Raw genomic sequence first — 14,933 nt, forward strand, 5'->3', positions numbered from 1 at the left:
CGTAACATCACCCGCCACAAAGAGTAGCGCATGGAGATTCAGTGTTATAACCACATAAAGGACCTGCCGCAAAATGCCATAATACTAGTTTGCTCTTCAAACTGCTCTGTGTATTGTTTCACTTTGACAGTCAGCTGTGCAAACAGTAGCAAGCCCTTGGAAAAAGGCATAATGCAATAGTGGCTTGTTGAGATGTGCCTTCTTGCCAGTGGACAGGTGCTCAAGCTTTAAAGGTGAATTTAAGAAATTACGTATTTTTGGTGTCTGTGTTTACAGAAGGTTCAAGTCTTGTGCCATCTTATTCCTCCTTCGTCATTTTGCATAACGTTTACAGAGATGGAGCTCTGCTGTAAGCGAGACTTTAAGGCACACTCTTCCTCTAAAACGTAGGCTTTCCAACGCCTATAAGATGTGCCTAAACAGAATGTCAAAAGGTTGGTTCCACATGGTACAAATAAGCATGGTAAGTACAGTACTGCAGAAAGATGCGCTTGGCCTTGGAGTTTTCTGGCAGACTTCTTCCATGTGCTCTCTGTTGCACCTAGCGTTGGGAGAGCTAGGACAGGGTTTTCATTCTTACCTACAGCCTTGCACTCAACTATTTGCCTTAATTTCCCACCATTACCACCAGTGGAAAATCTGAAGAAGCAACGTAATGTGTACACACAACCCCTAGAATCCCATAGTCAATACACTTCGGAGGGACACTAGCAGAGAATTACAGCGCTCTCAAGAGCTAGTGCCTAATAGTTTATTAGTGTAAGTAAAGCAATTGGAATCCAGTTTAAGACTTACAGGTTAGGGTTTAGCTACATGAGTTCGGACAGCTATATAGTTTTAAGTATATGGGCAGGCGGTTTGTTCAAAAAGGTGGAGGGGGAACCCATACAGCACAGAATGTTTAACTCTAACCTGTACTTTGGTGTAAAAATAATCCATATGTTTATTATGGTCAAACCCAGTAGTGTTAAACGTTAATTCATTTTGCCACGGACAAAGCCGTGTGATCCTTTTCCTGGTACAGAATTCATCCCTGGCTGAGAGGGTGGGACAAGTGTTGTGTGTTCCAGCTGCTGCTGCTTTGTGAATTGTGTAAGAGTGGATGCTCTGGCAAAGAAGCAGTTGATTAGCCACCTCTGTATTCAGACTTCTTGCATGTGCCCATAGCGTGTGCTGCCCTTAGGCTGCTCCTCAAACTTTCTCCTTAAAATAGGTAAATTAGAGTCCAAACCTGTGTAATTATTGGATGCGTGGGAGTTAGATTTTGTGGGATTCCCTCAGTTGTTTGCCTGGAGGCTTGCCTTCCCCAGTTGGGGAAAAGCCGATATGCTTACCAGTGGTACTGCTTGGACTTGGCTTTTCCCGGAAGTTGAATAAAGTTACATCCTCTCCAGTTCTCAAAAGTGGATCGTTGGGTAGAATCCAACTTTGGTTTTGAATGTCAGAATCGGTTCCAGTCACAAGTGTGAATTACAAAAGCTATTTAACCAATGGACTAGTTAGTGAATCGAGATGCCCTTCAGTGGTAACACCACTTCCTGTTCAAGCTGTTTGGCCAGTGACTGCTAGTCCCCTTGGCATTGGTGATTCAGTTGCTGCGGTGCTTATTCCTAGTACGTTTCTGTTGATTGGCAGGAATCCATTCCAGGAAAGCCGGGACACCTCGGTGCCTTACCAAGTGAATCGCAGAGAGTAACAGGGCTTCACGCTCTGTGCTGAAGGGAATTCTAAAACACAAATTATTGCCCAGTGTGACATGCACTGGCCTCAGCCATCCCTGAATGCAAGGCAGGCACTCTCTTGGTGGGTGTTCCCGTAGCATGGGAGGAAAGTGTATTGACCACGGTTCTTCCCAAAAGTGCAGCAATCCAGATGTTAGTGACAGAAAAGTCCAATCAGACAAACCAGCCCAGCCCTTGAAAGGAGCGCCATTGAAGGAGGGAAACAAACCTTTAGAGGGAAGTGAGTTTTAGAGAATAAGCAGTGGTCATAAATACATCTAGCCTAGCTGTTCGGTCTACATCTGCCCTGTGAATGGAGGAACATGCAGGTCCCCAGCTCTTTGTTTGGGGAGTAATTGTTTCTATAATTAATGGATAAATGATCCTGGGTCAGAGTACTTGGTGGCAGGGGAGTCCAAGCAGATTAACAGAGGTAAAATTAAAAATAGCTACCCCTTGTTCCCAAAAGCCCCTCTCTCTATTCCCCCTCCCCCCCAGTATAAACAACACTGCACTAAGACCACTGGTGTACATTGTATTTTGGGGGGATGGAGAGCGCTTTAGGCATTTATGCTCCTCATATGTAGCCAAGTTTGTAATGAGCTACTGCAGCAGTCATTTCTCAACTCGGCTTGTACTCCTCTGTAATTTATTTTTGCATTGCAAGTGACAAATCTGTGGATGAACAGACTGCCTGGAGCACACGACACTTGCTACCTATTGTATAAGCTCCAGTGTAGTTTTAAGTTGATTCTAGAATAAAACTGTTTCTTTTCCAGATTTATGTAAGACCTAGCTATTGCAGCATTTTGGTACCATCTTAGCTGCATAATTTCAGCATCTCATAAAAGATTTCCCTTCTATGGCCATTACATTTCTGGTCATTGTAATCTTATCACTCTCATTTTAAGGTCACTCTGCAGTAATAGGATAAATAAATCCCTAACATTAGGAAATAGTATTCCAATGAAGGGTCACTGTTCAAAAGAGAGCCACTAGTTATGAAAGATTCCAACAAAAATGAAATATAATGGATTAAAGGTTTTCTCCATATGTTTCTGGGAGGAAATCAAGACATTTATACCAAACATCAAGTGAGAACCAAGTCAGTGGCCACCAAGAGATTATCCACTTTGTAAAGTAAATAAATCATTGAAAGTTGGTCTGAGGTGTTGTGTTGCAACCCTGGTAACACACACAGCCTGCTGCCCAGCAGGGTTGGCACTGTCCACAGGCAAATTTCCACCTAATGAGCAGTTGTTGTATTGGCAGCTCCTTGTCAGTTATGGACAGTATAAAATCAGAGTGCATTTGTGAACATCTCTGGACAGCGAGGAATGTGCTGGAATCAGTGGCCGACAACAGATGCCTACCAGAAGAGGACATGGTGCACTCAAAATAGAAGGCAGCTTGTGTTGGATCATCTTTTCCAGGATCCGACACGCGAACAGTTGGTTGGACAGCAGCATTCGGCCATGTAGCAGGGACCTGGGAGAGCAAAGGAACTGTGGATCATGTGCTCTTATAAAAGCACCAGTCCCCCCATTCCAGTGTCTCCTGTCATTTGATACTGGAAGCATCTCCGAGATGCTGGCGTTGTTTTCCAGCTCTCCCTGTTCCCACCCTTCTCTGCAGACAGGAAGAGCCCCGTGAGAGGAGGAGAAAAGTAAAGGAGGGCTTGGGCCCAGACATTGCCTCGTGCGTCTTCAAAGGCCTCTGGCCGAATTCCCTCTCCTTTGCCTGCCTCTCACGTTTCAGATCTTGGGTTTGCGCTGGCAGCCAAAACCAGAGCCCCATGTCTCAGGGGGCAGTCGCCGCTGCTGGGCATCCACAGAGAGTTGCAGTTCTCAGCTGCTGCGCTGTCATGGCTTTCCATCACCTCTCCCCCCCCGGTCTATTTCCCAGCCTGACGGGCTGTAACATGGCAGGTTTTCTTGGCCCCGCACTGAAGAGGCTCAATCCAACTATCACTCTTGGCGACAGTCGCAATTTAGGGCCTTGAACTTAGCCTGGCTGGAGCAAGGAGGGGTCCTTTGCTAACTCTGACCCCTCTCAAATGGAGAGGCTGGGCGTAGCTGAGAGTGGGGTGCTCCATGGTGGCTGTGACCGGTTGGGAGGAATGTTAGAAGCTATCGACTTCAGACCCACAATCAGATTTGGATTGTTTGGGGAAAAAAATTGTGCTCCAAGAGGCCTGCAGGAGGGCACTGCCACATGTTGGTATGTTGAAAGTGTCTCTGGATTGGCTTTAATGAACGCTCCAAATGAGTCCCTTGTGGGACCCAGGACTCCTTTAGCATGGCCGTACATGGCTCCATGTGGTAGGATCTCAGTGCTTGTTACTGTTTTGCAAAGCCCAAAGTAAAAGCCAATACAAGCTCCCCTACCTGGCCTCGAAAGTGGCTTGCTGCTGCAGGTTTTAATAAGTCCCCCCCACCTCCCCTGAAAAATATCCCTTCCTCCTTCCACGTGCTCATCTTTTAAGAGGCCATATTATGTATGATTATCTACTCCAGCCAAGGAGTACGAGAACTCATTCCACTGACCCCGGACTCACTCCCCTATTTTTAAAGGGAAGAGAGTGCTGCATTTTCTCTTAGCTGTCTTTTCTAACAAAATCTAAGAATTACTTTCTTCTGAGAGTTTCCCCATTTGTCATTTCGCCCTCCCCCCAGTCTGAGCGAATTCAAGGCAAATAATGCACACTTGCTGGATGTTACGTGATTTCTCAAATGTATCTTGGTTCATACGAATGAGCCCAGATAGCTAAGAAGTTATCTGTTTTCATGATCGGAATATTCGTTTTCAAATGAATTTGGAACTGTTTTGTTGCCTACAAGCAGTACTTTTTTTGTGATAGTATGGCCCGGAATGGCGTATCATCTCCTATTTTCCCAGTCCACAGAAAAGGAATGGGATTTCTCCCGTGTGTACTGGCACCTGTTTTCCTGGGGCGGCTCAGGATGCATGGCATTTTTTTCCATCTCCCAGCATGGCGCTGTGGCTCTTAAATTGGCCACGGCCCCCAGTGCAGGTGGTTTTTGGGGTTTTTTTGCTCAAGTTTGCCCCAGAGTACCGGCACCTTTTTTCTTACAAAAAAAGCACTGCTTACAAGTAATGAGAGCTTTTCCTTTATTTCTGTTAATGTCATTTGTACCCAAACCATTTCCGCTTCTTGGGCAGACCCATTTGAACTATCTGCCATTAAAATCTACAAGGCTGCTGCACCATGTTCTCCTCACGCATTTATCAGGCCTTGGAAATTGAAGCTATCCCTATCAGAGGGTTCCATTTTGGCAGAAGGTCAGATGAGCCGCTACCGCATCCCGCTCACGACATCAGCGTCTGTTTGTTTTTAGGAAGGGGAAGAAGCCGTGAGATATCAGAAACAATTACTGGTAACGGTAGTGCTCCAGCTAGTTCTGTGTCTATCCCAACCAATTCCCTTCTTGATGGAGTGATTGACTATTTTAGTGCTGTATTTTTCATGTCACTGCTTTGAAGTGTTTTGACTGACGGGAAGCTGATGAACTGGTACCTTTATACCAGTCATGAGAGATCAGTAGTTTTCCTTCCGTCTTGCTTTCAAATAGCGGAAACAACACCCTTGGCAAATTGTTCCCGTGTCACATGGGTGGGTGCTGGGGGAAGAGGTAGACTGGCGCAAACTGACTTGCTTGTAAGTTATGTCTCCTTGCCAGAGAACACGATAGAAATTAGTGCTCAGTCGATATTTCATCAGCCGTGGTTCCTCCCTGACCCCCTTCCCGTGTATTCCCAGCATGCGCCATAACAAATATAGATTCTTTTTCATTTGCAGCCAACAAAAAGCTGTTGCTGCTCTAATTTTCCTTGTGTAAAGAGGGGAATAAAAACTTGTTGTTGTTAATGTGCTGCTGCAGGTATTACCCGGAAGAGCCCAAGAACGCCCCTTTCAGATCTGCAGGGAGTTAACACCATCAATGAGAAACCCTCCCGGTAAGTCTACTCTTCAGATTAGCAGGTAACGATAATTCCAGGGGGGGAGAATGTTTTGGAAATTTTGCAAATCCGCTGTGTGGATGTTTCTTCCCAGCTTTTTCTTTTACCCATGACCTGCTCTTCCTTGAGAGATTCTTCAAGATGATAAAATTCGATTGTGGTTCAGTCCTGGATTTTTCCATCTAGCTCATGCAGGGTGTCAGGGCTGGGCCTCTGGAGCCATTGGGGGTACGTGGGAGACCTGCACCCCTTCCCAAACAATTTTTCTGGCCCATCTTCAGAATTAACTCTCCTGTTAAATGGCCTGTTGCTGTCTTGAAGACAGGTCTAGGTCTCCTCTGTGCCCTGGCTGCTCTGCTCCAGTGATACAACATGTCAGGGAGCCTGCTTGACCAGATCCTCTGGGTTTCCCTTGCCTGGGGGCTTCACCCCGGCTCCTGGCTCTTGGCATCAGGGTACAGCCAGGGTGCTCTGGGGCTGCAGGCAGCTGAGTGTCACTCGAGCAGCCCTGAATGCCTTTACATTTCACCGAAGGGCTGGACCAGCACCAGCACAGACCAAGGTCAGTGTGATCTGAAGCCACCTTTCATCCCTCAGACCTGCCCAAAGCTCAGTCCTAGTGAGATCAGGGTCTTTTCTCTAGCATTACGGGCTCTAGATCTTCCCTATCGATCTATGTTACGTATCCCTGGGAACTTATAACCTTCTCCTGTCCCTATGCTCTCTTCTCTGGTAAAGTTGAGGGAGCAAGACTTTGTAATGTGCAGAAGGCTCTGCAGTTCTGTTGGAGCAGAATGAAAGACTCAGATCGCTGAGTTTATCTGGAGGTGCCAAAGAACAGCATTGTTCCCACAGAACTGTGCTCTCCAGTCGGATCCCAGTGTGCGTCAGAGATGTTTCTCCTGAGAGCCAGCGCTGTCCTGTGGGGGCAGCCAAGGCCTCTCCCAGCAGAAGCAATGCCATTCCTAGGGTGAGGAAAGGAATAGATCTGCACAGTCACTGCGTGGTCCCTGGCACAATTTCCCTGAGGCGAGAACGCAGATAGATTTTCAGTTACAGCATTCGGCCACACTCTAGCTTCTGATCTTGGAACGGAAGCCCACTCTCTTGTGTGACGTGAGTGCACTGGCTGTCTCTAGACTAGACTCTTTATTTCCTTAACCTTTCCTGCCACTGCGGTGGCTGCTCCAGCTCTGACCAGTGCAGTCGTAGTGCAGTGATTGTACATGGCATGATGTGTAATTTGTGTGTGCGCAGTGTAACTGCAGTGGAATCCATCAGGAGCACAGGGGACCAAAAAATGGGCTTTTTTGTTCATTGTTCCTCACAGTCATCTGCTCAAGTGCATTTATTCAGATCAAAACAAAATGCCAGATACACTCCCTGAAAGTCAAAGAACCCAGGATGTCAGGTTATGAGCTAAAGCTTAGAAAAATTCAAGTACAACACATCAGATTTAGTGGGACATGTAAACTTTTGAGTGCCTGAATACTTTTTCTAATTTTATTTAATAAATAATTTTTAAAAACTCCCAAAAAATGTTACCTTCATCCCGGTACCAACAAATGCTCCGCTAAAAAACCTGATGTCAGGTGAAATCTAACGGATGATGTGACCCTAGTGTATGTCACTTGGGTTTTGCATTGTTGTTAGTGTTAGAGTTGATCAGAAAATGTTCCATGAGTGGCACTGGCCCAGCTAATACAAAAGGATTCTATGCTGCTCTACAGTCTGTAGAGTTCATTTTCCATTGGCACAATAAACTCGTGTGCAGCTGTGTTACAGATCATTTCATCAATAGTCGAGTGACATAATTTATCCAGGAGCCTGGAATCCTTCAGAAGGCAAGGCTACGGAAAGATCTCTCCCCCTTATCTTTTGAAGTCAGTGACGTTTTAAGAGGAATAACGTACTACTCGGTGTAAATGAGGGGCCGTAATCTGGCTGTTAACGCAGAGACTGGTGTCATCGGCTAGAAACAAGAATAAGTACATGCAGCGCCAGACACATCCGTTTGGCCAGTCCCTCTGAAGCCTGGCCTGCACCATCCTGTTACTCCACTTGGGAACGTGGGCTGTCAACCGTACCACGACATGTGGTACTTTGAAAAGAGCCCTACTATAGAACCATTGCACCTTTCTCATTTGCCCTAAGTGACATTTCAAGCCAAGGGGCATTGACTATCCTACTGTCATCCATTCCCACTTTTCTCCTATCTCTCTGCCACAGAGGCGGGGGTCCTATAATGTTTTCATCACTAACAGAGCTGCCTGTCGCTCAGGAGGGATTCAGATGCTGCCCAGCTGATTAGCAGAGCACCCACAGCTAAGTTTTGTTTCTACTGGTGGTGCACATTTGCAGATGCCTCTGTGCACATAAAAATTTAGTCCGTGCATGGATGGAAAAGATTTGGGGGACCATGGCAACTGTCCTCCCACATTGACTCAGAGTTACTGGTTTGCTGCTCTGGACCTTGCTTTATTAACTGTGCTGGAATTTGTTCCGTGGCTGGCCAAGAAAGCACATATTGAAGGTATCAGGACTAGTGCCTGCCTCTCTATCCCAGTACTTAGTAGTCCCTGCACGGTGCATAGTCTGTGGTTCCACAAGGCATAGTAAGCTACTGAGCCATGACATATTTTCTCTTCCTTTCCCTCCCCAAAATAGCCTGCAGCATCTCTGAAGGTGTTTAAATAAAAAATGCAATGACTGAACACATGTAGAATAGTAATAGAAATGTAGCCGTGTTAGTCTGAACACATGTAGGCTTGGAAGGGTTAGGTTTATCCTGGCAATTGTTGGTCAAGTCAGTTTTGCTGTACTTACGCAGACTGAAAAAACTACGTCCATCTAGAATGATCCAAATTTTCAAAGGCGTAAAATAGGAAAAATCCAAGTCACAACTGTGGGATTTAGACTTTTGCATTAGACCCATTGCAAAAGTACTAAATGCTAGGGCTGAAAAATCCTGCTCAGTGGGTTAACCGGTTAAACTGATTAAAGGTGGCACAGATGAGGAGGCTGCTAACACACCGCCCCCCCAACCTGCCAAGGTCAGGCTGGAACACCCTACCCCCTCCACAGGGTCTGCTCCCACCTGACCCAAGCAGTCCCTTCCTGCAGGGCACTCGAGTTCCCAGTGGACAGAGGCTGCTCTGGATGCAGGAGCAGCTCCTGCCTGCCCCAGCCCCTCCCAGTTAATGGTTAACTGGAACTAGTAACCATCACCCACTAAGGGTGATACTTACCGGTTAACCTTTCACATCCCTAGTGAATGCATAGTGAAAACTGGGTGCGATTTCTTGTTTTAAGGATATTTACTGGGTATATTTTGATGTGATGCTGACAATTTAACAATTTATAAAGCCTTATCTTTGTGTCTATCCACGTCCTCTCTCCTTAAACATTGTTTGACCCTGCTCATAATTTCACAAACTGTGAACGTTTAAAAAAAAAAAAATTATCTGCTGCACTTAGGAATGAAAATAAAAATAGAATTCTGCCACGCCAATACATGGGTCTAATTTTAATATCACTCTCCGCGGTTGATTTTTATGTTGAAAACAAATGTCTATTATTTTTATTAATATTATCGACTTTAAGTTGTGCAGGTTTTTAATGTAATGTCAACAGTTACCACATACAAAACGCTGTCTACAGAAATAAAGATAACGATCCACCTAATGGTGTAACTGGGGGGAGGACTGTAAGGTAGCTAATTAGAAGTCTCTCTCCAACTACAGGTTGAACCTCTTTAGTCTGGCAGTTTCTGGTCTGGCAGTATCCGTGGTCTGGCATGTTTTAAGTGAGCCAGATGTCCACTTATCACGTGGCCATGTTTCCCATGGTCCCATAAAGTTTGTTTACAACCACCAGTCCTGGCTGTCGGAGTTCTGTGTTCTTCTTTAGCACCAATTTACCCCTGCATGTCTTCTCAGAGCCCAGCAAGCAGTGGCTGTGCTGGTAATGCAGCTAGACAATATTGACCTCCCGTGGTCCAGCAGATTCTCCAGTCGGGTGCCGGACTAGAAGGGTTCAACCTGGAGGATGGTCATACTCCAAACAATCATTCTTCCCTTCTGGTTATCACGTCAGTGATTTCTGAAACTTAATGCCTGAGCCATTAATCATTTTTTCTGGAGTTAAATTGAAACCCTAAGTTTCCTCTTCCCCATGTGGCTAGCGCCCTGCAGTGTAGCCTGAGCCATCGTGTTGAACGCAAATCTGAGCCATGACATCATGCCTGAAGTAGCTACAGATTCTGATGAATCCACATCCTTCAGCTCTCCTCCAGAGCCGTGGGTTTGTGGTTTCCACAGGAGTGCTCCGGCAGCTGGAGGCAAAAAAGCTTCACTGAAGCCAAGGCAAGGCAGCATGTCTGCAAAGAGCCTGAAGCAGCCCCTGATTATTAAAAACATGCTCTTACTAGCCAAGGCCTGGCAGGGTGGCTTTATTTCCAGTGCAACAGAAACTGCTTTATGTTGATTAATGGTGCAGAAATGGGAGAAGATTCGCTGCAGATCAGCCTCTTCAAACCATCTGTTTTGCTTTGTGACTCCTTAACCCCGATGACCAGGGTTGCTGGGGTACATGCCACTGTTTATATTTGCATCCAAAATATAATCACAGAGGATAAAATTCCCATAAAATCTTCTTTAAAACCCCCTGGAAATTTGTTCCCTCTTGGAGTAGATGCAGCCCTGTGCTCCACCGGGGTGCGCACCCATCGCGCTGGAGCTGGAGAATTCTGCTTGCCGGTACCCAGGGGAACTGTGCGTGTGCGTGATGGTCATGATCTCCCTGGTTCTATGCGGTATTATCACCTCCACCGCCCCCTGCTCCTTCTTCCTGCCTGGGGTTGCACTGGGAGCTCTGTGTGTTGCTTAACCTCCCAATCTTCCATCTTTGATGTAATTGATCTGTTTCTATATAGATGGTGTCCTTGGCATGAGTGTTAGCCCACCCGCCTGGCGCCCTGAGCGTGAGCGTTAGCCCACCCGCCTGGCGCCCTGAGCGTGAGCGTTAGCCCACCCGCCTGGCGCCCTGAGCGTGAGCGTTAGGCCAGCCGCCTGGCGCCCTGAGCGTGAGCGTTAGCCCACCCGCCTGGCGCCCTGAGCGTGAGCGTTAGCCCACCCGCCTGGCGCCCTGAGCGTGAGCGTTAGCCCACCCGCCTGGCGCCCTGAGCGTGAGCGTTAGCCCACCCGCCTGGCCCCCTGAGCGTGAGCGTTAGCCCACCCGCCTGGCGCCCTGAGCGTGAGCGTTAGCCCACCCGCCTGGCGCCCTGAGCGTGACGGTTAGCCCACCCGCCTGGCGCCCTGAGCGTGAGCGTTAGGCCAGCCGCCTGGCGCCCTGAGCGTGAGCGTTAGGCCAGCCGCCTGGCGCCCTGAGCGTGACCGTTAGCCCACCCGCCTGGCGCCCTGAGCGTGACCGTTAGCCCACCCGCCTGGCGCCCTGAGCGTGAGCGTTAGGCCACCCGCCTGGCCCCCTGAGCGTGAGCGTTAGCCCACCCGCCTGGCGCCCTGAGCGTGAGCGTTAGCCCACCCGCCTGGCCCCCTGAGCGTGAGCGTTAGGCCAGCCGCCTGGCGCCCTGAGCGTGACCGTTAGCCCACCCGCCTGGCCCCCTGAGCGTGAGCGTTAGCCCACCCGCCTGGCCCCCTGAGCGTGAGCGTTAGCCCACCCGCCTGGCCCCCTGAGCGTGACCGTTAGCCCACCCGCCTGGCCCCCTGAGCGTGAGCGTTAGCCCACCCGCCTGGCCCCCTTAGCGTGAGCAGTAGCATGCCCGCTGACAGAGCGGGGGACAAAGGGAGCAATTGCTCAGGTGCCCAGGTTTTTTAAAAGGGCCCACAGCCCTCGCAGTGGCATCCAGGAAACACGCCAGGCCCTTTTCAATTGCCTGAGGGGTTAAATTGCCGGCCTGAGCAGGTGGGCAGCAGGTAGAGCCCCTTTGAGGAGGCTAGCCCCTGGCTACGCTCCTTCCACCTGCATCTCCCTCCCTCCTCCTGTGGTTGGAGCCACAAGATCCCTCCAATCCCTCTCCCTCCGCTGGAGCCACAGCCCTCCTCCCCTCTGCCCAGAGAAGCCTGAGCACGACCCCTGAGTCTTTGAGGAGACGCCTGCTCCTCCAGGAAGAGTGCTATTGTCAGCCTCTGGGATGGAGCAGGCCCTGCCATGCGCTCCCCATGCTGGGTGGGAAACCCAGTGTTGGTGGCACTGACCCCGGGGTGTCCAGTACGAGCAAGGGCGACGGCATCTGCAGTCTTGCAGCCTCAATGGGCTTCTAAACCCTCTGGTCTGTCGGCACCGCCTCCTGGTAGCCCATTGCCAGGCTCCTTCCTTGCCTGACCAGTCCAAGTACTTTGCCTCAGAGTGGAGCGGGCGGTGGGGCCAAGCAGCACGTGGGGAGCTGATGACCAGGCCACAGGGGCATAGGGCTGGTGGCCGGGACACTGGGCAGCAGGGGCATGGAACTGGGGTGCCTAGTACCTGGGGGTACTGCAGCATCCTCCAGACCTCTGCTTCCCCTGCCAATAGCTGCAGTGCTCCTGCTCGGCCAAATGGTGACAGCACCTTGTTTTACAAAGGCTTTAGTCTAACAGTGCTTTAAAATGCCAGTAGGCGAACGGATGATGTCTCTGTTTTGTGTGGGAGTGAATGAACAGTGCAGGGGAAAATTGGTGAGTGCTGTCTTCTAATCACATGAGGTTATAGCCTGCTAATTTAGCGCCGTGCCGCCATTGCCGTGATGCGTGTCAAAGCTTCCTTTTGTATTAGACGTGGTTTTCAAGTGCTCGTTGTGACTGACCCGTGTCTCGTTGCAGCGATGCCTATGGAGTCGGCTGGCCTGGTAGGGTGGGCGTCCGACAAAGCCGAGTCTCCGGTCCCAGCTCCTTCCTAGACAAAGATGGGATATTTGTTAATTCAACCAACAGCAAGCTCCTGGAGCGGGCCCACGGCATCCTCATGTGAGTATAAAAGGGGCGGGTTTGGGCCTCGTGCCGTGCGGCTGCTGAGCTGCCCGGGTAGTAACAAAACCGTGAGCTGCCGGGGCATGAGAAGGGCGGCGGCAGCACAACATGGTGCTAGTGCACAAAGGCTGAGTGCCAGCTCAGACGGTCCAAGGCGAGGCAACACGGTGTATGTCAGGGTGATCTTGGCATTCTGGGCGGAGAGCACCACTTCTCTCCACTAGGGGGCTTTTCCACTAGCTGGGTCCCTGGTGCTAGATGGGGGGAGGGTGATCTTCTGAGGGGCCCTTTATTAACCCCCATTGGTGATTTAGAGCACAACTTCCTCATAGGCCTCAGAGGAGGCTGCCAGGCTCGCCAGAGATAAGTGGTGTGTCAAAGCAGATGGGTGAATCTGTTCTCCTCAGCCCCTCTCTCACTGTTCTTCACAAGCTGTCAACTACCCCGTTATTTCCTGTCTGTAACCATCCAAAATGGGTTCACCTCCCTCCCCCCTCTGAGACACGCAGGCAAACATGGAGGGGAAGGGTATGTGGAATGTGTATTAAACCTGGCTAGTTTGCAGCTTACCGGAAAACAATGCTAAGAACAGGCTTAAAGGATCTTTCATTGACTTGTGCATATCCATCCTGCTAATCAAGGTGTTTCTACGCTCTCTGTCCTGCCGCCTGTAGCCTCAGTTCTTTCTGACATGGCTATTTTGCTGTTGGCCCTAATGCTCACCATATTGGCTTTCCCTAATGGGAACTCCCAGCTTCTGCCACGAGGGCTAAAATGACAGCGTAGCAGGAAATGGGTAATCCCGTTCTGTAACCTCCTGCCTGTCTCATTGTGGCCCTTTTATTATCTCCTCAGGCGAAACAAGAACGTCAAAGCCAAACCCAGTCTCCCAAAGGTGAGTGAACAAACAGGATTGCTCCTCTTGTCCCTGGCGTGCGTCAGGTGCACATGGTGCTACAGGCACTGCCATGAAAGGTTAGCTTGTGCGCGCTGTATACTTTGTCGGGTGGAGGGGTGCCAGTGCAGAGTCAACTATGCCTCTCTAAAGTGTGGCTTCTCAAGTGCCTATTGTCGTATGAGAGCTGCACAAATCAACGTCAGCTGGCTCCCTTTGAGGGGGTTATTTTATGGAAATGGAAGTTAGCGCTTTCTCGGTGGCAGGGGGGTCAACTGTAGATCCCTTCCTGCTCCAATGCTGGTCTTTTTTACTTGTCTTTTGTGAAGTTACAAGAAACCCCAAAAGAGAAAATATTGCCCCAAGGGTTGAAAGAGGCCTGCGTGTGTGTTTGCTGGGCCCCCCTCAATTTAAGTCTCTAAATGCAAAGAAATGTCCAGGGATCACTAAACTCCTTTGGACTTGGCATATACAGAGCAGATTCCAGCTCATCTACCCTCATGGTGGAGATTTCCTTTCCTAGGGAAAAGCTGACAGATTGTTAATTGCAATAGTAGAGTGCTGTATTTGGTACCTACCATTCTATTTAAGGTCCATCTCTAGCATTCCTGGTGTTTATTTTTGGGCAGGACTCTCTGTGCCTGAAGGCGTAGGGTGAGAAGAGATTCGCTGTCTGTAGTGACATATTATAGCATTGTATAGTCATTACCAACACTGCTTTGATTTAAAATCTGTCCGGTTTGTGCGGTGCACTTTCCAGTAAGAATTATATTTAATTAAATATAACAGCAGCATGTAACCTCAGAATACTTTTGAGGGTCCATGACTTGAAAATACAAAGACTTCTCCTCTCGTTTTGTTGACTCTGGTTCTGGGCAGATGGGAGAATTAAATGGTTTTGCTTCATCTCAAGGGGCGAGCAAACCAAATCACAGACCCATCAAGAATCATCGTGAGCCGTCGGCATTCATGAAATGCCTGAGACTGCACCACAGTAACGTGGAGGAGCTGGCAGGGATTGAGCGTGGCTGTAGTAGGGCAGTGTCTGATACAGAGATATTCTCCGAAGCAGCAGCATGGTTGCTGTCGCTTGAACAGGGCGATCTATGTTTGTGCATTAAAAGGCAGAGGACAAACAATCAGGCGTTGCTTCTCCTCTAGGGGCAAAAGGGAAAATCTGTACTGATGCTGCCCTTTGGCAACACAACTTGCAGCTAAATAAGCAGAGACCTGAGTCTTGGTTGTTAGTGATTTGGATTGGTTAAATAGCTGGTTTGAGAACTGTACGCTTCAAGCGGGTGGACTCCTTTTTTCATCTTTAACTATGACTGTCACTCACCCCTCCCCCCCCCCCCCCACCCATAACCCTTT

General features: G+C 49.0%; 1 protein-coding gene across 11 annotated transcripts in view; it reads left to right on the forward strand.

The window, feature by feature from the left end:
- The window catches only part of MYO9A (myosin IXA), a 309,520-nt gene that overhangs the window by 234,584 nt on the left and 60,003 nt on the right, over positions 1 to 14,933 (forward strand). For all 11 annotated transcript variants that reach the window (XM_075897519.2, XM_075897517.2, XM_089781943.1 and 8 more), the window contains 3 exons: positions 5,624 to 5,699; positions 12,521 to 12,664; positions 13,523 to 13,562. In XM_075897519.2, coding sequence (XP_075753634.2) covers positions 5,624 to 5,699; positions 12,521 to 12,664; positions 13,523 to 13,562 — 260 coding nt within the window. The remainder of the gene's footprint in view (positions 1 to 5,623; positions 5,700 to 12,520; positions 12,665 to 13,522; positions 13,563 to 14,933) is intronic.

The sequence above is a fragment of the Pelodiscus sinensis genome, chromosome 14 (assembly GCF_052426305.1).
Source record: "Pelodiscus sinensis isolate ZL-2025 chromosome 14, ASM5242630v1, whole genome shotgun sequence".
In the NCBI taxonomy this organism is placed as follows: Eukaryota; Metazoa; Chordata; order Testudines; family Trionychidae; genus Pelodiscus; species Pelodiscus sinensis.